At 44.1% G+C, this 23,438-nt stretch overlaps 2 protein-coding genes across 2 annotated transcripts; one reads left to right on the forward strand and one right to left on the reverse strand.

Annotated features, from left to right (window-relative positions):
* The first annotated feature begins 4,244 nt into the window (after nucleotides 1-4,244).
* LOC128698014 (tubulin alpha chain) lies at nucleotides 4,245-7,765 on the forward strand. Its single transcript, XM_053790015.1, has 3 exons — nucleotides 4,245-4,402; nucleotides 5,939-6,161; nucleotides 6,494-7,765. The coding sequence occupies exons 1-3, from the start codon at nucleotides 4,400-4,402 to the stop codon at nucleotides 7,618-7,620; spliced, it is 1,353 nt and encodes a 450-aa protein (XP_053645990.1). The 5' UTR covers nucleotides 4,245-4,399; the 3' UTR covers nucleotides 7,621-7,765.
* Nucleotides 7,766-15,863: 8,098 nt separating this feature from the next.
* On the reverse strand, nucleotides 15,864-20,892 carry LOC128698013 (tubulin alpha chain). The gene is made up of 3 exons (XM_053790013.2): nucleotides 20,735-20,892; nucleotides 17,278-17,500; nucleotides 15,864-17,123 (listed from the first exon to the last, which is right to left on the reverse strand). Exons 1-3 carry the CDS (start codon nucleotides 20,735-20,737, stop codon nucleotides 15,997-15,999), a joined length of 1,353 nt encoding a protein of 450 aa, XP_053645988.1. The 5' UTR covers nucleotides 20,738-20,892; the 3' UTR covers nucleotides 15,864-15,996.
* Between the last annotated feature and the right edge of the window lie 2,546 nt (nucleotides 20,893-23,438).

Raw genomic sequence — 23,438 nt, forward strand, 5'->3', positions numbered from 1 at the left:
TATAACCCCTAATTCCTCGGATCATACCTCATTCATTATTACCAGGATGCTGAATGGCCCAAACGGGTTTAGCGCATCCCACTGAATATATATATATATATATATATATATATATATATATATATATATATATATATATATATATACATTTATATATGGTTGCAGGTCGAATCATAACTCCTGGCCCCGCCTCTTCACTGGTCGCTACTGGGTCACTCTCCCTGAACCACGAGCTTTATCATACCTCTGCTCTGTGTGTGTACTCACCTAATTGTGGTTACAGGGGTCGAGTTATAGCCCCTGGTGTGTGCGTGTGTGAGTGTGTTGCATAACCCCAGCCTCCCGTACTTCAGTGAGCGAAGAAGGAATAGTGCAGAGTGCGGCATAGGTTTGCGATGCAGTTAAATACTGGCAGTGAAAATCAGGAGCAAATTTGAAGGTGCTTTCACAAGTTATCACATGGAAATTAATATCCCAATTTCGTCAATAACAAAAAAAAAATGGAAAATTTGGACCAGCACGGCCACCAAAAAACAGATTCTGACCCTCCATCAGGAAATACCAGGTTTCAAAAGTTTAAAGCCAAGCTGATGGGGCATCCTATGGTTATCTATCAACAGCTGCAGAATTATAGTTTGAAGTCGCTCTGAAGATCCATTACCGAGATATCTGGATTGAAGGTTTCCAGCCACTGAGTTGAGACACTCAAAAATTATCTCACAAACACCAGTATTTCAATTTTTTCAAAAGATTTTCAATTTAAAAATGGCAGTTTGTGACCTACGTCCCAAAACCTAGGTTAGAAAATTTTGTAAGACGCATCAGCTATGATAAACTGATGCCTTACAGACGAGGTTTACTCAAGTTATCTAATGGACAATGCCGCTAAAGCTTTTCCAACTTAAAGCAGGAGAAATATATCAAGTTTAAGTATAACCTTGGTGTATACCTGGAGTATAAGTGAAGTATATACCTGGAGTATAAGTGAAGTATACCTGAAGAGGGTTTCGAGGATCAACGGCTCCATCGGCCCGGTCTGTGACCAGGCCTCATATCCATCCTGTGGAGGGTAGTAGAAGAGCATATGGATACACAATAGGCCTAGGAACTAGGCCCCTGAAGGGTTAACAGGAGTACATCTGAATTTATATCTACAGTTCACTTATCTGCTATAAGCAAATTTAGGAAATTGCTTAGTATGAAGGAGCGGCAGCAGTGTTAGATCAGATCCCAGGGTGAGCCCAGAGCTTCTTCACTGTAAGTCTGGTGCTCTGAGGGCCAGCAGTGACACGACGAGAGATTAAAACAACGACCGAGTTCAGCGTTAAGATCTTGGTGTGTGACCTTGAAAAAGTGTGTGTGTGTGTGTGTGTGCGTGTATGTGTGAACGTCTCAGTCAAGTTGAAGTGTTTGATGCGGGTGGCGCCCACACACTCACCCACACACTCACCCACACACTCACCCACACACTCACCCACACACTCACCCACACACTCACCCACACACTCACCCACACACTCACCCACACACTCACCCACACACTCACCCACACACTCACCCACACACTCACCCACACACTCACCCACACACTCACCCACACACTCACCCACACACTCACCCACACACTCACCCACACACTCACCCACACACTCACCCACACACTCACCCACACACTCACCCACACACTCACCCACACACTCACCCACACACTCACCCACACACTCACCCACACACTCACCTACACACTCACCCACACACTCACCCACACACTCACCCACACACTCACCCACACACTCACCCACACACTCACCCACACACTCACCCACACACTCACCCACACACTCACCCACACACTCACCCACACACTCACCCACACACTCACCCACACACTCACCCACACACTCACCCACACACTCACCCACACACTCACCCACACACTCACCTACACACTCACTCACACACTCACCCACACACTCACCCACACACTCACCCACACACTCACCCACACACTCACCCACACACTCACCCACACACTCACCCACACACTCACCCACACACTCACCCACACACTCACCCACACACTCACCCACACACTCACCCACACACTCACCCACACACTCACCCACACACTCACCCACACACTCACCTACACACTCACTCACACACTCACCCACACACTCACCCACACACTCACCCACACACTCACCCACACACTCACCCACACACTCACCCACACACTCACCCACACACTCACCCACACACTCACCCACACACTCACCCACACACTCACCCACACACTCACCCACACACTCACCCACACACTCACCCACACACTCACCCACACACTCACCCACACACTCACCCACACACTCACCCACACACTCACCCACACACTCACCCACATTCTAACCCACATAATCACCCACACACTCACCCACATACTCACCCACATACTCGCTCACACACTCACCCACATACTCACCCACATTCTCACCCACACACTCACCTACACACTCACCCACATACTCACCCACATACTAACCCACACACTCACCCACATACTCACCCACATACCCACATACTCACCCACATACTCACCCACACACTCACAGACATACTCTCCCACACACTCACCCACACACTTACCCACGTACTCACCCACACACTCACCTACACACTCACCTACATACTCACCCACACACACACTCACCCACACACTCACCCACATACTCACCCACACACTCACCTACACACTCACCCACACACTCACCTACACATTCACTCACACACTCACCCACACACTCACCTATACACCCACCCACACACTCACCCACATACTCACCTACACACTCACCCACACACTCACCCTCACACTCACCCACATACTCACCTACACACTCACCCACACACTCACCCACACACTTACCCACACAATCACCTACACAGTCACCTACACACTCTCCCACACACTCACCTACACACTCACCCACACACTCTCCCACACACTCACCCACACACTCACCCACACACTCACCCACACACTCACCCATACACTCACCCATACACTCACACACACACTCACCTACACACTAGCCCACACACTCACCTACACACTCGCCTACACACTCGACCATACACTCACCCACACACTCGCCCACACCTTTTCCTACACACTCACCCACACACTTACCTACACACTCGCCCACACACTCGCCCACCTGTGACCTCGTGTACCTGAGACCCGCCTCTCAAACACTCTGCTTATCCACCATATGTGTGTGTACTCACCTAGTTGTGGTTACAAGGGTCGAGTCAGAGCTCCTGGCCCCGCCTGTTCACTGGCCGCTAATAGGTCACTTTTCCTGTTCCATGAGCTTTATCATACCTCTTCGTGTGTATGTGTGTTTGTGTGTGTGTGTGTTTGTGTGTGTGTGTGTGTATGTGTATGTGTGTGTGTGTGTGTGTGTGTGTGTGTGTGTGTGTGTGTGAGTGTGTGTGTGTGTGTGTGTGTGTGTGTGTGTGTGTGTGTGTGTGTGTGTGTGTATGTGTATGTGTGTGTGTGTGTGTGTGTGTGTGTGCGTGTGTGTGTATATGTGTGTGTGAATAAGTGTATGTACTCACCTAATTGTAGTTACGAGGGTCGAGACTCAGCTCCTGGCCCTGCCAGGAGCTGTAAGTGTGTGTGTGTGTGTGTAAGCACTTGTGTTTGTGTGTTGTGTAAGTGTGTGTACTCACCTACACTTGGTTACAAGGGTTGAGTCTCAGTGTATATGTTTCAAGAAATTTTACTTTAAATGTAAGTGACTGACGAGGACGCCTTAACCTTATTTAGAGAGAGAGAGAGAGAGAGAGAGAGAGAGAGTAGATAAGGTGGGCCAGAGTGACTCACATATCTTCAGTACCCATATAAGGAGACGTTAGTCCTCTCACTGCAACAGCCTGACATACTCTTCCAGTTAATTACTAACTTTACCCTTTTTTCAACACATCTGCCTCTATAACTATACTATTTAACACTTTCTCTCTCTGTTAACACTCTTTTAAAACTCATTAACACACACCAGCGCTCAGAAATGAGTATAAAACACCCAGACAAGCGTAAACAAACACACACACACACACTCCCACACAACTCACAGATCCTCTCTCTCCTGTGTCATTAGCCAATCAGAAAGCGTCCTCCATCCTGCGGGTAGCGCCAGCCAGTCACGTGCCGCCTTGCCTCCTGCGTGCAGCGTCGGCCAGTCACAGGACGTCTTAGTGCCCACGTTGGCGTGACGTCACGGCAGGTATATAAATGGGTGCATCAGGGGTCAGGACTGTACTCAGCTGCGCTAACTCCGTACTGTTAGACGCGGTCACTCCTTCCTCCCGCTCATACCACCAAACATAGATCAACATGGTGAGTACTTTTGACTTTTTTTGTTGTGCTTTCTCCAGTGCTGTGTGAAACGGAAGCCTTTTAAAAGTTGTGCACTCTGGCACATTCTTATCTCGTGTGATTAACTATTTGGTGCTCGTTTGTGCATATATTATAACGTATATCCCCTAGGTGATGGTATACTTTCACATATGTCCCCCTAGCTACTAGTATACTATCACGTATATTTCCGGGCTACTAGTATGTTATCACATAACCTAGCTGCTAGCATAATATCACGTATATCTTCTAGCTGCTAGCTGATCACATTTACGACCCCCTACCCTAACCGTAGCATTAATAGTGGTGTCGGGAGATTCAAGAGGGCAGGGGTGGGCATTGAAAGAGGCAGAGGAGAGCAGTGAAGGGACATGGGGGTAAACATTTGGGCCACAGGGTAGTGCACTGGGCCCTACCCTATTTCAATTGCACCACCACCTTCCCTTCCCACACCCTCATACACACCCTCATACACACCCTCATACACACCCTCATACACACCCTCCACCTACCCTCTTAAACACTCTTCCCACACACACCCTCCCATCCATCCCCCCCTCACTCCTACACATTCCTCCCACATACACACCCTCCATCCCCCTTCCCCACACCTACCCACTCCTCCCACACACCCTCCATCGTCACATCCCTCTAAACACCACTATCACCACCCACTTAAGTAACCTGTCTTAATTTTCCTAGAACCTGTTTCTGTCCTAGTTTAGTTCTTTATATCTTGTTACGTCAGCACCGCGTCACACACTAGTACAGTTCTTGTGAATTAGATTATATTTATTATAACTCTGAACTCAGTCGCACAAAAAAGTTTATGATTTAACTTACAGTATACAAACACTGTGTGCTAGAGGATTCAGTTCCCTCAGCTTTGTTTATCTCTCAGCTTTGTTTATCTCTCAGCTTTGTTTATCCATGGACTCTCCGGTATTCCTTTCCATGGATAAACCCAACAGGACACAGGTTCGAGTCCTGTGCAGAGCGAGAGGTATGGGCAAGCCTGACAAAATGCTGTCCTCTCTGCCTAGGGGTAAATAGATGCCTGGATGTTAGTGGGTCGCATCTTGGGAATAAGCCATACTGCTTGGCTTTCTTTGATGATTTGTGTGAAATAAATCTAGGAATGTCCCTTCGTGTTCTACTTCCTCTACATCGCCTTCTACTACCGCTGCTACTTCAGGTGCATAATACCTGCTTTTCCATCCTTTTCTCATGCGCATAGACAATACAAAATAGTCCTTGCAAAAGTTGATAGCTCTCAACAGGTAGCTTTGGTCTGGACTAAGTAGTCCTCTGCTATCTGTTTCCATGTACTCACTCTCAGTACATTACTGTATGCCACAGCGTGAGGGAATATTACGTAGCTTTTTTTCTTTTTTTTTTTTTTGGATAATACTTTGTGAAAAAAATGGATGGTCTTCGTGCTCTACCTATTCTACTCTTTCTTCTATTAGCACTTCTTCAGTTGTACCAGTATTCTACATTACTGTGTCTCCCCCACAGCGTGAGTGCATCTCCATCCATGTGGGTCAGGCTGGTTGCCAGATGGGCAATGCGTGCTGGGAGCTTTACTGCCTCGAGCACGGTATTGCCCCCGACGGCTCCATACCCTCCGATAAGGCCCTCGGCAGTAGCGATGACTCCTTCACCACCTTCTTCAGCGAGACCGGCGCTGGCAAGCACGTCCCCAGAGCAGTCTTCGTCGATCTGGAACCCTCAGTAGTCGGTGAGTCTAGCCTTTATAGTTGATAAGTTCTAGCCACAATTACCGAACGGAGGGTCGAGCCTCCAGCATATGATCACTTGGAATTATATTTCAGCATTTTTTTTCAGTTTCTCCTTGTGCTGAATTAATTAAGTGCTTCCTAGAGCTTTATCAAGACTTGATAAACTTCTTCTTAAAAGAAAACATAGTCTATAAAAATAATAGTCTCTTCATACACAACGTCTGTTTTTAGCATATTTGTTAAAAGCTTCACCATCTAATAAAGTTTAGAAAGTTTGTGTACAAGAGTAGCAACGCTAGAACCTAATTTACAATTTGTTTATCTGTCTTAGATGAGGTTCGCACCGGCACCTACCGCCAGCTGTTCCACCCAGAGCAACTCATCAGCGGCAAAGAAGACGCCGCCAACAACTATGCCAGAGGACACTACACTATCGGAAAAGAGATCGTCGACCTTGTACTGGACCGCGTCAGGAAGTTAGCCGACAGTTGCACCGGTCTCCAAGGATTTCTCGTTTTCCACTCCTTCGGTGGCGGCACCGGCTCCGGCTTCACCTCTCTGCTGATGGAACGACTCTCCGTCGACTACGGCAAGAAGAGCAAGCTGGAGTTCGCCATCTATCCCGCCCCTCAAGTTGCTACCGCCGTTGTTGAACCCTACAACTCCATCCTGACAACCCACACTACACTCGAGCACTCCGACTGCGCCTTCATGGTTGACAACGAGGCCATCTACGACATCTGCCGCAGGAACCTGGACATCGAACGACCCTCCTACGCTAACCTGAATCGTCTAATTGGCCAAATTGTATCATCCATCACTGCTTCTCTCAGGTTCGACGGAGCTCTCAATGTTGACCTGACAGAATTCCAGACTAACTTGGTGCCCTACCCCAGGATTCACTTCCCTCTAGTCACCTACGCTCCTGTCATCTCCGCCGAAAAAGCCTACCATGAGCAGATCACCGTTGGGGAAATCACCAACGCCTGCTTCGAACCTGCAAACCAGATGGTGAAATGTGACCCACGTCACGGCAAGTACATGGCTTGTTGCCTCTTGTACAGGGGAGATGTGGTGCCCAAGGATGTCAACGCTGCCATTGCTTCCATCAAGACGAAACGATCCATCCAGTTCGTGGACTGGTGTCCTACAGGCTTCAAGGTGGGCATTAACTATCAGCCCCCCACTGTTGTGCCCAACGGTGATCTTGCTAAGGTGTCACGAGCCGTCTGCATGTTGTCCAACACAACAGCCATTGCCGAGGCCTGGGCTCGTCTCGACCACAAGTTCGACTTGATGTACGCCAAGAGAGCCTTCGTCCACTGGTATGTGGGTGAGGGTATGGAGGAGGGAGAGTTCTCCGAGGCCAGAGAAGACCTGGCAGCTCTCGAGAAGGACTACGAAGAGGTCGGCCTCGACACTGTAGGTGACGAGGATGAGCAAGGGGAAGACTACTAGGTCCTCCGTCATGTTAGCAAACTTCAGCGCCAGCGGACGCAACATCTCCGCTCAGTCATTGGTTCAAGCTTTACCATATCTTTAGACCCTACAAAAGATAACATTTGGAATGAGTAAAAAAATAAAAAAATATTTTTGGTATCAATCTCGTGTCTTATCTCTATCCATAGCCAAGAAAATATACACAAAATACATTGCTTCATACTAATATGATAATGAACTTACATAAGACAATACAGAATATTTGTCAGATAAAACACATCCTTACAAACACGTGTATGTATATATATATATATATAATATATATATATATATATATATATATATATATATATATATATATATATATATATATATATATATATATATATATATATATATATATATATATATATATATAATAGCACAAATGGGCAAAGGACAATGCAGACACGGTATTTCTCAAAAGAGAAAGGGGGGGGGGGTCTTACTCTATTTCGAAAAGGAGTCGCCAAGTTCGGTGGAATAAGAAAGAACTCTCAGTCAAAGGTTTCTTTGATCTCGGTGAAATGGAACGACCAATTGAAAGGGGGAAAAAACTCGAAGAGGAAGCAAAAGGGAGCTAACCTTTTTAGAACTGAGAAGGCACATGACTTCCTTGAGCGTAATGCACTGACTCAGGACACATTTATTGAAAACGTTTCCCTCCTACCTTGATCGTTTCATCATGGCCCCACGATCGAAATGTTTTCAGTGAAAGTGATTCAAGTGAACGTATTTGTACTCATAAAATAAATCTATACACTTGCTGCTTCTCCATGCACATATTATGGCAGAGACTAAAATATTTAATAGCATATTTCTTAGCATATATAACAGCCTATAACATATGTTATAGCATACAGCATACGATATATTAAAGCGTATTTTATAGCATATGTAACAAGATATGTTAGAACACAGATCCTCTAGCCACAAACTAACAAAAATGAGCTCAAAACCAGACGTTTCTCTCACCTGAAATTAGAAACGTGTTACCCAAAGGCCAGCTTGCCTATTTAGGGGAGCAGGTGTGTTGAATGTAGACAGGTGTAGGTGTAGAGCGTCACCTGACCACCCTAAGCTGACGAAGGTGGTGGTAGGGTAAGGGAAGAAGGTGCCTTGATTCTTGATCGATGGGGTCTTGATGTTGGAAAGTGGAGATGGTCTTCCCTTCCCTTCGACTACCTCAAATTTCCCAAGGCGATGTATTGCCCCCTTACGTGTTTAGTCCTTCTCAGTATCTACTGCTACTGCTACTACTACTACTACTACTACTACTACTACTACTACTACAAATAATAAATGTACTACAACTACTATTACTCTAAACATTGCTCTAATTTCAACTATTACTACTGCTGATACTGTTACTATTACTATAACTATTGCTTTTACTACTGTTGCTACTGCTATTGCAGTAGTAACAGTAGTAACGATTTAACTACTGCTACCAGTGTTCTGTTACTAGTAGTGTCCCGTGGCCTGGTAGGCAACGCTCTCCCCTCACACACTGAGTATTCGTGGTTAGATCCCCTGTAAAGGTGGAGACACTGGACGTACTTCCTTACACCTGTTGTCCTTGTTCACTTAGCAAGCAAGTAGGTACCTGGGTGTTAGTCGACTGGTGTGAGTGGCATCCTAGGGACATGATTGAAGAGCCCCAATGGAAATCAGACAGACAGTCCTCGATGACTGACTTTCATGGGTTATTTTGAGTGGCTAACCCTCCGGGGTTAAAAATCCCCAACATAATCTTATCTTATAATAACTATTACAACTGGTTCTCTTATTACTACTGCTACTACAGTTAATGCTGCTGCTGCTACTACTACTACTACTACTACTACTACTACTACTACTACTACTACTACTACTACTACTACTACTACTATTGCTGCTGCTACTTCGGTACAGTCAAAAATCGTCAGGAAGACTTGAAGCTCATTCAATTTTTTTGTTTACAAAGGCGATCGAGAGGAAATGTGACAAAGGTACCCAGGAAAACTGCTGTTAGGACAGATCTGAGGGCAGACGTGCGTTATGGGCACATAAAATAGTATATTATGTATATTTAACCCAGGGTAATGTTCTCTTTCTCTCTCTCTCTCTCTCTCTCTCTCTCTCTCTCTCTCTCTCTCTCTCTCTCTCTCTCTCTCTCTCTCTCTCTCTCTCTCTCTCTCTCTCTCTCTCTCAACACAGGTGTGAGGGGGGAGAAAGTCGCCTCGGCATTAGAAAGTAGAAGGCGACCTCGACTGGGCTGGTGGGGCCCTATCAGGCACTGAGAGGGTGCCTGTCTGAAGCACAGTGCCACATGCTGTGGTACTATGGTACAATGGTACTAAGAGGGGGCCTGTCTGAAGCACAGTGCCACATGCTGTGGTACTATGGTACAATGGTACTAAGAGGGTGCCTGTTTGAAGCACAGTGCCATATGCTGTGGTACTATGGTACAATGGTACTAAGAGAAAGCCTGTCTGAAGCACAGTGCCACATGCTGTGGTACTATGGTACAATGGTACTAAGAGGAAGCCTGTCTGAAGCACAGTGCCACATGCTGTGGTACTATGGTACAATGGTACTAAGAGGGTGCCTGTCTGAAGCACAGTGCCACATGCTGTGGTACTATGGTACAATGGTACTAAGAGGGTGCCTGTCTTAAGCACAGTGCCACATGCTGTGGTATTATGGTACAATGGTACTAAGAGGGTGCCTGTCTGAAGCACAGTGCCACATGCTGTGGTACTATGGTACAATGGTACTAAGAGGGTGCCTGTCTGAAGCACAGTGCCACATGCTGTGGTACTATGGTACAATGGTACTAAGAGGGTGCCTGTCTGAAGCACAGTGCCACATGCTGTGGTACCATGGCACAATGGTACTAAGAAGGTGCCTGTATGAAGTACAGTGCCACATGCTGTGGTACTATGGCTCAATGGTACTAAGAGGGTGCCTGTCTGAATCACAGTGCCACATGCTGTGGTACTATGGTACAATGGTACTAAGAGGGTGCCTGTCTGAAGCACAGTGCCACATGCTGTGGTACTATGGTACAATGGTACTAAGAGGGTGCCTGTCTGAAGCACAGTGCCACATGCTGTGGTACTATGGTACAATGGTACTAAGAGAAAGCCTGTCTGAAGCACAGTGCCACATGCTGTGGTACTATGGTACAATGGTACTAAGAGGGTGCCTGTCTGAAGCACAGTGCCACATGCTGTGGTACTATGGTACAATGGTACTAAGAGGGTGCCTGTCTGAAGCACAGTGCCACATGCTGTGGTACCATGGCACAATGGTACTAAGAAGGTGCCTGTATGAAGTACAGTGCCACATGCTGTGGTACTATGGCTCAATGGTACTAAGAGGGTGCCTGTCTGAATCACAGTGCCACATGCTGTGGTACTATGGTACAATGGTACTAAGAGGGTGCCTGTCTGAAGCACAGTGCCACATGCTGTGGTACTATGGTACAATGGTACTAAGAGGGTGCCTGTCTGAAGCACAGTGCCACATGCTGTGGTACCATGGCACAATGGTACTAAGAAGGTGCCTGTATGAAGTACAGTGCCACATGCTGTGGTACTATGGCACAATGGTACTAAGAGGGTGCCTGTCTGAAGCACAGTGCCACATGCTGTGGTACTATGGTACAATGGTACTAAGAGGGTGCCTGTCCGAAGCACAGTGCCACATGCTGTGGTACTATGGTACAATGGTACTAAGAGGGTGCCTGTCTGAAGCACAGTGCCACATGCTGTGGTACTATGGTACAATGGTACTAAGAGGGTGCCTGTCTGAAGCACAGTGCCACATGCTGTGGTACTATAGTACAATGGTACTAAGACAATACAGTAACCCCTAAGAGTGTTCGTTCCATTGCTACCACTGCAAGCAACACTAGTACTACATCAACCTTGGTACCACTAGGATTATTGATACCTTAGTACCACTAATATTATTAATACCTTTGTAACACTAGCATTATTGATACCTTGGTACCACTAGCATTATCGATACCTTGGTACCACTAGCATTATTGATACCTTGATACCACTAGCATTATTGATACCTTGGTACCACTAGTATTATTGATACATTGGTACCACTAGTATTATTGATATCTTGACACCACTAGTGTTACTGATACCTTGATACCACTAGCATTATTGATACCTTGGTACCACTAGTATTATTGATACACTGGTACCACTAGTATTATTGATACATTGGTACCACTAGCATTATCGATACTTTGGTACCACTAGCATTATTGATACCTTGATACCACTAGCATTATTGATACCTTGGTACCACTAGCATTATCGATACCTTGGTACCACTAGCATTATTGATACCTTGATACCACTAGCATTATTGATACCTTGATACCACTAGTATTATTGATACATTGGTACCACTAGTATTATTGATACATTGGTACCACTAGCATTATTGATACCTGGATACCACTAGCATTATTGATACCTTGGTACCACTAGCATTATCGATACCTTGGTACCACTAGCATTATTGATACCTTGATACCACTAGCATTATTGATACCTTGATACCACTAGTATTATTGATACATTGGTACCACTAGTATTATTGATACATTGGTACCACTAGCATTATCGATACCTTGGTACCACTAGCATTATCGATACCTTGATACTACTAGCATTATTGATACCTTAGTACCACTAGCATTATTGATACCTTAGTACCACTAGTATTATTGATACCTTGGTACCACTAGCATTATCGATACCTTAGTACCACTAGCATTATTGATACCTTAGTACCACTAGTATTATTGATACCTTAGTACCACTAGCATTATTGATACCTTAGTACCACTAGTATTATTGATACCTTGGTACCACTAGTATTATTGATACCTTGACACCACTAGCGTTACTGATACCTTGATACTACTAGCATTATTGATACCTTAGTACCACTAGCATTATTGATACCTTAGTACCACTAGTATTATTGATACCTTAGTACCACTAGCATTATTGATACCTTAGTACCACTAGTATTATTGATACCTTAGTACCACTAGCATTATTGATACCTTAGTACCACTAGTATTATTGATACCTTAGTACCACTAGCATTATTGATACCTTAGTACCACTAGTATTATTGATACCTTAGTACCACTAGCATTATTGATACCTTAGTACCACTAGTATTATTGATACCTTAGTACCACTAGCATTATTGATACCTTAGTACCACTAGTATTATTGATACCTTAGTACCACTAGCATTATTGATACCTTAGTACCACTAGTATTATTGATACCTTAGTACCACTAGCATTATTGATACCTTAGTACCACTAGTATTATTGATACCTTAGTACCACTAGCATTATTGATACCTTAGTACCACTAGCATTATTGATACCTTAGTACCACTAGTATTATTGATACCTTAGTACCACTAGCATTATTGATACCTTAGTACCACTAGTATTATTGATACCTTAGTACCACTAGCATTATTGATACCTTAGTACCACTAGTATTATTGATACCTTAGTACCACTAGTATTATTGAAACCTTAGTACCACTAGCATTATTGATACCTTAGTACCACTAGTATTATTGATACCTTGGCGCCACTTTCTGTTTTAGACACCACTGACTAGATACAAATATTAGTATTATTATCATTTGTATTATTAGTAGTAGTAGTATTTTTATTTATTTATGTTTTATTCGGTCATAACAAAACCACTGACATGTCATCTCAAGCATCAAACTGGCAGTTCAGAGTGTAGCAGTTGTAGGGCCCCCACTGTTGTATTAATTCTCCAGTTCAACCCAACAATCAGGAAAGAGCCGGCTCTCCCAACCAAGGTGATGTCACACCTGCCTGCCTGGCTGTGTGGCAGACACTCACCTGCTGGTTGCATCCACTCCTCATGCTGTGAGTGCAAATAGGAAGTGCGTCTGTCTCGTATTCCACAGAGGGAGGATCAAGCCTCCATCACGTCTTACGCTGAATCACCCACGTGAGTTTCGCTCTTAACTTGCATTAAACAAACAGCAAACATCCTCTGGCTGTCTTAGTAAGTAAGTTTATTCAGGTATACACAAATACAGTTACACAGAATATCATACATAGCAGCATATGTGTAGAGAACCTGGGATAACCCAAAAAAATCAGACAGAGAGACTTATTTCCATTGGGGTCGTTTTAATACCTTATTATTATACAGTGTAGGAGATATCTTATTATTATACTATAAAGAAATAAGGAATAAGGTAAATAGAGTTACATTTACACGTGTATTAGCTAAAAAAATAAAAAAATCATTCTCCTCCCTTTCTGTCATTACATTCATTAGGTACCTTTTGGCTCTCTTCTTGAACTGGTTCATGTTATGACTGGCTTTGACATGTGCAGGCAATGTGTTCCAATCTTTTATTGCTGTACAATAAAAGGTGTTTGAAGCCTGGCCACTGACTCTGAGTACTACAAGGTTGTGCTCTCCCCCTAGCATTATACGGCTAACTTATTATCTATATAAACACTGTACATACTGCTGAAGGAGGTGTCCCGTAGCTAGATTGGCAGCGCACTGAGCTAACACACTAAGGGCCGTGGTTCGATCCCCGGTACAGGTGGAAACATTAGGACGTGCTTCCTTGTACACCTAGCATGTTCACCTAGCAGTACCTGGGTGTTAGTGGACTGGTGTGGGTCGCATCCTGGGACAAAACTGACCTAGTTAGCCCGAAATGCACAGCATAACAAGTGGCTTTCTATATAGTAGTATGTCACTGATCTGTATACCTTGTACATGTACTTGTATTAATAAAGATTATTATTATTATTATTATTATTATTATTATTATTATTTTATTATTATTATTATTATTATTATTATTATTATTATTATTATTATTATTATTATTATTATTATTATTAATTATTATTAATTATTATTATTATTATTGTTATTATTATTATTGTTGTTGTTGTTATTGTAAGGGTAATGATAAACTACCGCTTCTGTGTTTGCTTTGCCTAGTTGCTTGCAATATTGATTACTTTAGCTAACGCAAGGTGCAACAGAACTTGAATGCTACCCGTATTTGTATTATTATTATCATTATTATTATTATTATTATTATTATTATTATTATTATTATTATTATTATTATTATTATTATTATAGGAACTATTATGATTATTATAGGAAGTGCTATATGTGTATGGGTCTCATCCCTGAGGAATGGGAGGTAATTAGATTTGATGTAAGGCTGGAGAGAGGCAATTCCAATCCCATGAATCGAGAGCCTTTACTGGGAGTCCCTGTACTGGGTGCCCCTGCCCCGGGAGTCCCTGTACTGGGTGCCCCTGCATCGTGAGTCCCTGTACTGGGTGCCCCTGCCCCGGGAGTCCCCTGCACCGGGCGTCTCCCGAACCAGGAGTCCCAGTACCGGGTACAGAGGCATGTGTACCACCCACCCCACCCCCTGGGATTGTACCCTCGAAGGAGGGTACCTTCATAACTTCCCAGTGTCCCGGGTCTTGGATAACCCCCACCGCTTTAGCGCTTCCCCCTCCCCTCCCAGTCTAACACCCTCCTCCCTCCCTCCCCCCCCCCCCCAAATATCACAGTACTGCCCCAGGGTGAGCGCGGATGATCGCATTTATTTTTTGTAAACACCCAACACCTGCTTCGTGTCCAAGGATATACATATGTTTTGTATGGATTAAAAACATACAGGTCGGTGCGCTGATTGTTACATTCGAGGGGGGAAGCGCTAAACCCATGAGGGTCATAACAGCCCACGGAACTGCATGTTAGTGGTATACTAAAAACGAGATGAATCGTGTGTGTTTGAAATACATATTCGTGTGTAACACTTGATTGTACCACTTGTTCATGTGTAATGTGTATAGCACTTGTGTGTAACGTATGTGTTTAGCACTTGTTTGTGCGTAACGTGTGTGTAACACTTGGGTAACTTCAGTGTGGCGAAATGTGTTCACATTAAATATACCCTATGTCGCGAATGTCTTATTCATCAGCGCATGTTGTAAATGCGTCTCATTCATCAGTGTACGTTATGTCTCATTCATCAGTGTACGTTATGTCTCATTCATCAGTGCGTTAAGTGCTAAAAACAACAATTATCACTACTGACGTAGAGACGCGATAAAGATCCAGAGTGAGAAAATTAAAACAAGATTAATAATAAAATATTTTAATTTGGTATTGGCTTTGAAAACATTGTTTTGTGGTGCCTAAAGTTATGATAAAGCTTGAACCAATGACTGAGCGGAGGTGTTCCGTCCGCTGGCGTTTAGCTTAGACAACTTGTCTAGTAGTCCTCGCCTTTGTCATCCTCGTCACCTACAGTGTCGAGGCCGACCTCTTCGTAGTCCTTCTCGAGAGCTGCCAGGTCCTCTCTGGCCTCGGAGAACTCTCCCTCCTCCATACCCTCACCCACATACCAGTGGACGAAGGCTCTCTTGGCGTACATCAAGTCGAACTTGTGGTCGAGACGAGCCCAGGCCTCGGCAATGGCTGTAGTGTTGGACAACATGCAGACGGCTCGTGACACCTTAGCAAGATCACCGTTGGGCACAACAGTGGGGGGCTGATAGTTAATGCCCACCTTGAAGCCTGTGGGACACCAGTCCACGAACTGGATGGATCGTTTCGTCTTGATAGAAGCAATGGCAGCGTTGACATCCTTGGGCACCACATCTCCCCTGTACAAGAGGCAACAAGCCATGTACTTGCCGTGACGTGGGTCACATTTCACCATCTGGTTTGCAGGTTCGAAGCAGGCGTTGGTGATTTCCCCAACGGTAAGTTGCTCGTGGTAGGCTTTTTCGGCGGAGATGACAGGAGCGTAGGTGACTAGAGGGAAGTGAATCCTGGGGTAGGGCACCAAGTTAGTCTGGAATTCTGTCAGGTCAACATTGAGAGCTCCGTCGAACCTGAGAGAAGCAGTGATGGATGAGACAATTTGGCCAATTAGACGATTCAGGTTAGCATAGGAGGGTCGTTCGATATCCAGGTTCCTGCGGCAGATGTCGTAGATGGCCTCGTTGTCAACCATGAAGGCGCAGTCGGAGTGCTCGAGTGTAGTGTGGGTTGTCAGGATGGAGTTGTAGGGTTCAACAACGGCGGTAGCAACTTGAGGGGCGGGATAGATGGCGAACTCCAGCTTGCTCTTCTTGCCGTAGTCGACGGAGAGTCGTTCCATCAGCAGAGAGGTGAAGCCGGAGCCGGTTCCGCCACCGAAGGAGTGGAAGACAAGGAATCCTTGGAGACCGGTGCAACTGTCGGCCAGTTTCCTGATACGATCCAAAACCAGGTCGACGATTTCCTTTCCGATAGTGTAGTGTCCTCTGGCATAGTTGTTGGCGGCGTCTTCTTTGCCGCTGATGAGTTGCTCTGGGTGGAACAGCTGGCGGTAGGTGCCGGTGCGAACCTCATCTGAAGAAAAACTGTTTCGCCTAAGAGTTGTAACTTTATTTAATAATACACACTAATTACATGTGCTCTGGAGGAAACACATCTAACAAATCTATTTTTTTTTTTCTCAATAACCAAGGAAGCCATTAATATGAAATTCTTCGGCGAGACTCACCGACTACTGAGGGCTCCAGGTCGACGAAGACTGCTCTGGGGACGTGCTTGCCAGCGCCGGTCTCGCTGAAGAAGGTGGTGAAGGAATCGTCGCCGCTGCCGAGGGCCTTGTCAGAGGGTATGGAGCCGTCGGGGGCAATACCGTGCTCGAGGCAGTAAAGCTCCCAGCACGCATTGCCCATCTGGCAACCAGCCTGACCCACATGGATGGAGATACACTCACGCTGTGAGGGAGACACAGTAATGTAGAAGACTGGTACAACTGAAGACGTGCTAGTAGAAGAAAGAGTAAAAAAGTCAACATTCCTAGGTTTATATCACAAAAAAATTATTCATATACCTAAGTACGCACTCACGTGGAAGAAAGTAATTCTGAGGCATTATGCAAGTGCAGAAGACAGCATCATGGATAACCTAACAGAGCCCAAGTATAAATGCCGCCCATGAAGACGACTAACACCCAGGTACCTATTTACTGACAGGTCAACATGGGCAGCAGGTGTAAAGAGACTTCACCAAACGTCTCTTTAAATATTTCAGTTGAAACAAGCTGTGGAACGTGACACTTGTTTACAGTTTAGGACATTTAATAAATTAGACATTTCGCCACAAGTAGTTTCATCAATGCTTTAATAAATTTCTTGAAATGTGGACTCGTGGAGAAATGTTTACTTTAACAGATGTTTTTAATTGTACGCACTGTTCTTTTCTACAGTTAGTCGGTATCACCACACCATTTACAACCACTGAGCAGTAATGTGACTATCTCAACCCTCTCGTGTTGATGAGGTCGCACTATCAGTAGACTGAATCAAAATATCCTAGGCTACACTCTTTATGCTTCAAAAATTCTGTTTGATTAGGACCACGTATATCTGGGAAAAATTCTTTGTCATGAACAAGTTAGACTTCGTTCTGAACTTCGATCTCGTTTGACTAACATACGGACACATGATATGTATTGTCCTATCACAGCACAGTTATATCACTTCACATTAAACGTAAACCCTAGCAGCTTCGTTCATCTCATTGATATCTAGCATATAATTCTATATAATAATGTTTCTGTGTGGTCTTTAGCTAATTTACAGAAAGTATGGGCAGATTAAAGCGTAAGGGCAGCTGTGAGGATGCATTTTAAATTTCGTCTTGTGAGTCAGTGTAAAAAAAGGCAGCCTACCCCAAACCAGTTAAGTGATGAACTTTAAAAGTGGGGCGTAACCCAGAGTAAGACAGGCGTACAAGAAACGATACAAAAAAGTGATGGAGACAGCCAGCAGGTCCGTCGTAACCTCGGATACAAATGAATATTTGTGTTCGTGTTCAACGGTGAGTGTGAAGTGTATAACGTAAGGTTGATTAGAGGAATTTGAAGCCTTATTTATTATTATTATTAAAGATTCGCCGGTATTCTCCCGGCCCGGGCCTTTTCCAAGTGGTGGCCCGGCCTTGGTTCCCTGTCTTGGGAGTGTCTGAGACCTAAGTCTCCCATGGGAGGAGGCACATGTGCCTCCTCATCTTTGGAACCAACTGTCCCCAGGCCTAGCCACAAGCTAGGCCTCTCTGGTCTGTCATCCCCGCCCCAAGGGGGCTAATGGGAATGACAGTCTTGTAAGCTGCAAGCTCTGGCTCAGGCACCTACCCTACCCTAGAAGGGCTAGGCATGGTGTCGATCCATTTGAAGCCTATCGGCTATACTAGGTTCAGTGAGAATACTAGGATCATTAAAAATACCAGGAGTATTAATACTAGGAGCATTAAGACTACTAAGATTATTAAAAATACTAGGATCATTAAGAATACGTTCTTTAAGCCCTATTTTAGAGATTAAGGTTAACTTTTAGTGTATATATTTTGTGCGCCTGGTTGATTGGTTAGTTAATAATAACAATAATATAATAGGGTTTAAAGCCTATCGACATGAGGGTCATTAAGGTTGTACAGTAATGATTTAATCCCTAAAATAGGGATTAAACTCTCAGCATATATACGCTGAGAGAAATACACTTCAAGATATATTTTTTTTTATTTTTTTTATTATCACACCGGCCGATTCCCACCAAGGCAGGGTGGCCCGAAAAAGAAAAACTTTCACCATCATTCACTCCATCACTGTCTTGCCAGAAGGGTACTTTACACTACAGTTTTTAAACTGCAACATTAACACCCCTCCTTCAGAGTGCAGGCACTGTACTTCCCATCTCCAGGACTCAAGTCCGGCCTGCCGGTTTCCCTGAATCCCTTCATAAATGTTACTTTGCTCACACTCCAACAGCACGTCAAGTATTAAAAACCATTTGTCTCCATTCACTCCTATCAAACACGCTCACGCATGCCTGCTGGAAGTCCAAGCCCCTCGCACACAAAACCTCCTTTACCCCCTCCCTCCAACCCTTCCTAGGCCGACCCCTACCCCGCCTTCCTTCCACTACAGACTGATACACTCTTGAAGTCATTCTGTTTCGCTCCATTCTCTCTACATGTCCGAACCACCTCAACAACCCTTCCTCAGCCCTCTGGACAACAGTTTTGGTAATCCCGCACCTCCTCCTAACTTCCAAACTACGAATTCTCTGCATTATATTCACACCACACATTGCCCTCAGACATGACATCTCCTAATTGCGCCTAATTAAAATGCTTGAGTTGCCCTTAAAATAAAATGTTTACTGAAAAATTATACAAATGTGCATTAGTGTAAAAAAATTATGCATATGTATGAGCTTGTACGAATGAGATACATTAATTTGTATAAACTGGCAATAAGGTCTTTCAATTGGAAAAATGGATACAATGCCTAGCAATACTGTGTATACTACGGGATTTCCATAGAACATGTATCACTTGTACGCTTTTTTATTATTTAATAAATTGAATTGGTCCTGTATTGTGTATCCACAGTATTGTATTTCCACAGCAAATAATAGCTGATCTGGTAAACATGGCAGACTCCCTCCCCCGTCAAGAATAGCCTCTCCCTCCCATTCTCTCATTTTTTCCCCATTTCTCCTTTCACCCTCTTGCTCCTTTGTATTTTCGTAATCCTCTTTCTCCCTCCCCCTCTCTCGCTTTCTCCCTTGATTCTCTCTCTTCATATCTTTCTCTTGATATCTCTCCCTTGATACCTTTCTCTCTCAGATTTACGATTAAGTGAATAAACAGTGTATGTAAAAGTTGGTTAATGGGGTTTAAAGCCTGCCTACTACACGAAGATTATTAATAACCAGTCAAAAATTGTCATATCTTCAACAAAAATTAAACTCAGTATATACCTTGATACACACTTCACGGTGTAGATATGTGAAAAATATTTATGGAATACAGTTATTTAGAATCCAAATCATGAGCCAGCGTAAATAAGGCATTAATAAACTGGCTAATCTCGAAATATAACACTCAAAATTACATATGCTTCAAAACAGAATTTTTTTGCTTATTTTACAAATTGGTTAACTTACCATTTTGTAATGTTTGAAGCGAAAAGCCCGGAGAAGACTTCAAGAACCCTTATCGCACCTAACTGACCGAGGTTAGCGCAGTAGTGGATCTAACTTCGTCGCCCCAGTTACTCCAACTTATATAGCCTCAGTGACGTCACGTACTCCTTGGCAGCATCAATACGCGCTCTGATTGGCTTCCATATATAGCGCCAGTGACATCACGTGCTCCCTGACAGCGAGATAAATGCTCTGATTGGTCACTAGTGATGCAAAACATGACACCTGCGAGCCAATCGGAATTGCCGATTACCCTGTATTAGATCAAAATATTAAGAAACATGAGTCCCATGAGAGTTTGTATACCATAAAATGTTAGGCGAAGGGGCAGCATGAGTCAGTGAGGGCGGAGGCCTGGGCGTGGTTGTTCTACGCCCACACCTGCGGTCACTGCCTCTCGTTAGGGCAGTACCAGCATTGCCGAATATTAAATAAGTTTACTCAGGTTCACTGCAAAAGTTTAGATTTTTATACAATTCACCTAAATTACTGGGAACGGTTGAAGTCCCTTGATTTGTATTTCCTGGAACACAGGAAAGAGAGATACATGATAATAAATACTTGTAAAATCCTAGAGGGATTAGTACCAAACTTGCACACGAAAATCACTCCCTATGACAGCAAAAGACTCGGCAGGAGTTGCAAAATTCCCCCAATGAAAATCAAGGGCGCCACAGTACATTGAGATAACACAATAATGTGTCAGGGGCCCAAGACTGTTCAACTGCTTCCCAGCATACGTAAGGGAGATTACCAATATACCCCTGGCTGTCTTCAAGATGGTACTGGACAGGCACCTAAAGTCAATACCTGACCAGCCGGGTTGTGGTTCGTACGTCAGTTTGCGTTCTGCCAGCAGTAATAGCCTGGTTGATCAGACCCTGATCCACCACGAGGCCTGGTCTCAGACCGAGCCGCGGGGGCTCGGTCTGAGACCAAGTATTACGTGAAAACTGGTTTGTTAATAGTGGAGTTTATTATTATTATTATTAAAGATTCGCCGGTATTCTCCCGGCCCGGGCCTTTTCCAAGTGGTGGCCCGGCCTTGGCTCCCTCTTTAGGGAGTGTCTGAGACCTAAGTCTCCCATGGGAGGAGGCACAAGTACCTCCTCATCTTTGGGACCAACTGTCCCTAGGCCTAGCCACAAGCTAGGCCTCTCTGGTCTGCCATCCCCGCCACAAGGGGGCTAATGGGAATGACAGTCTTATGAGCTAAAGGCTCTGGCTCAGGCACCTACCCTACCCTAGAAGGGCTGGGCATGGTGTCGATCAATAGTGGAGTTTGAAGCCTATCGACTACACTAAGGCTGCAGGTCAAACCTTCATCACCAGAAAAGAATAATGTAATCCCTAAAACATTTCGGTGTATAAATTACCTAGGATGACCAAATATGGTCAGACTTGATTACATTTGCGACTTTGTATTATGTATCTCTTAAGTTCAGTAATACATCATTAATAATAACAATATATGAGATTATCAATCACACGAAAATTATTAAGTATCCCCGATAAGGGATCTTGAATTTGTTGTATGATTTTTTTTTCCTCCGATTTTATTTGATTCGTTCTTAACTAGAGAACGCCTCGTCCGATCGGATTCAAGTATTAAATTCTTGTGTACGATAACCAGGACCAGATTCCATGAATAACTGGCAAGTACAGGTGTCCCATGATCACAGTTATTGATCCCACTCCCAGCATCTTGGAATGACTAGGATAAGTTGTAAAATTTGCTTCAGCGTGGCTTCAAACGTTTAAAAATTGTGTTTTCTAATTCGACGACAGCAGAGGTAAAAATTAAAGTGTTTAAGAGCAAATCAGACCATTTTATGTGTACAACTGTACCTTTTTGGATTTATTATTTGCTGTCTCAAGGAGAGTTTGTTATAGTTTTTCAGTAATTCATTCGTGTGTGACTGTTCATCTATATATTATCTCTTCTATTACACTGTTGCATTCTTCTGTTTTAAATGTCTTAAACCGAAACCACCAAACAAGATATTTGGGGTAGGGGGCTGAAACATTTTCATGACAGCAAGTCTTTGTGAGATGTTGTATCTGGCGACTTACACACGAGTATAATGATGATGTTCTGGGTCTCAGTTTTTACTGCCAGAACTTTCACTACATCATTTGTGGTGTTAAGTAACTGCAAATGAGCGACTCTTTGACATAAAACCAGCCTCTCCTTGTTGTTTGTCCATTCAGTAGCATGCAAGTAGGCTTTTCCCAGGTATCTATAATTGGTTGTTTAAGCTGTCTTGTATGTGGGTCTCTGTGAAAGCTGTAAACACTGCATTTGACTGTCAGGAGTCCAGATAATAAACGGTATTCTGTTGTTGCTGAATGGTTTAAGGCTTTATATATTTGCAAAAACAAAAGAAGTTGTATTGCTGGTTTGTTGGGTGGATTTTTGCGACATTAATTTATGTGGTTCTGGAGCCACTGACTGCCTCCAACTCAGCAAGGTGGTGGAACACTTATATCTTTTTACGTGAGGGCGCAGCGCAGACTCCAACTGGGATTTCGCAACTGTTAACCCTCCACCCTACCTACTAGGCTATGGTATCCTCAACATAGCAATTCTCCAACCCGCCACAAGCCGGACTTGGTAATGTTAGCAGCGGCCTCCGACTGTGACCCGAGACCACGAGGGTTCACA

The sequence above is a fragment of the Cherax quadricarinatus genome, chromosome 58, assembly GCF_038502225.1.
Source record: "Cherax quadricarinatus isolate ZL_2023a chromosome 58, ASM3850222v1, whole genome shotgun sequence".
NCBI lineage: Eukaryota > Metazoa > Arthropoda > Malacostraca > Decapoda > Parastacidae > Cherax > Cherax quadricarinatus.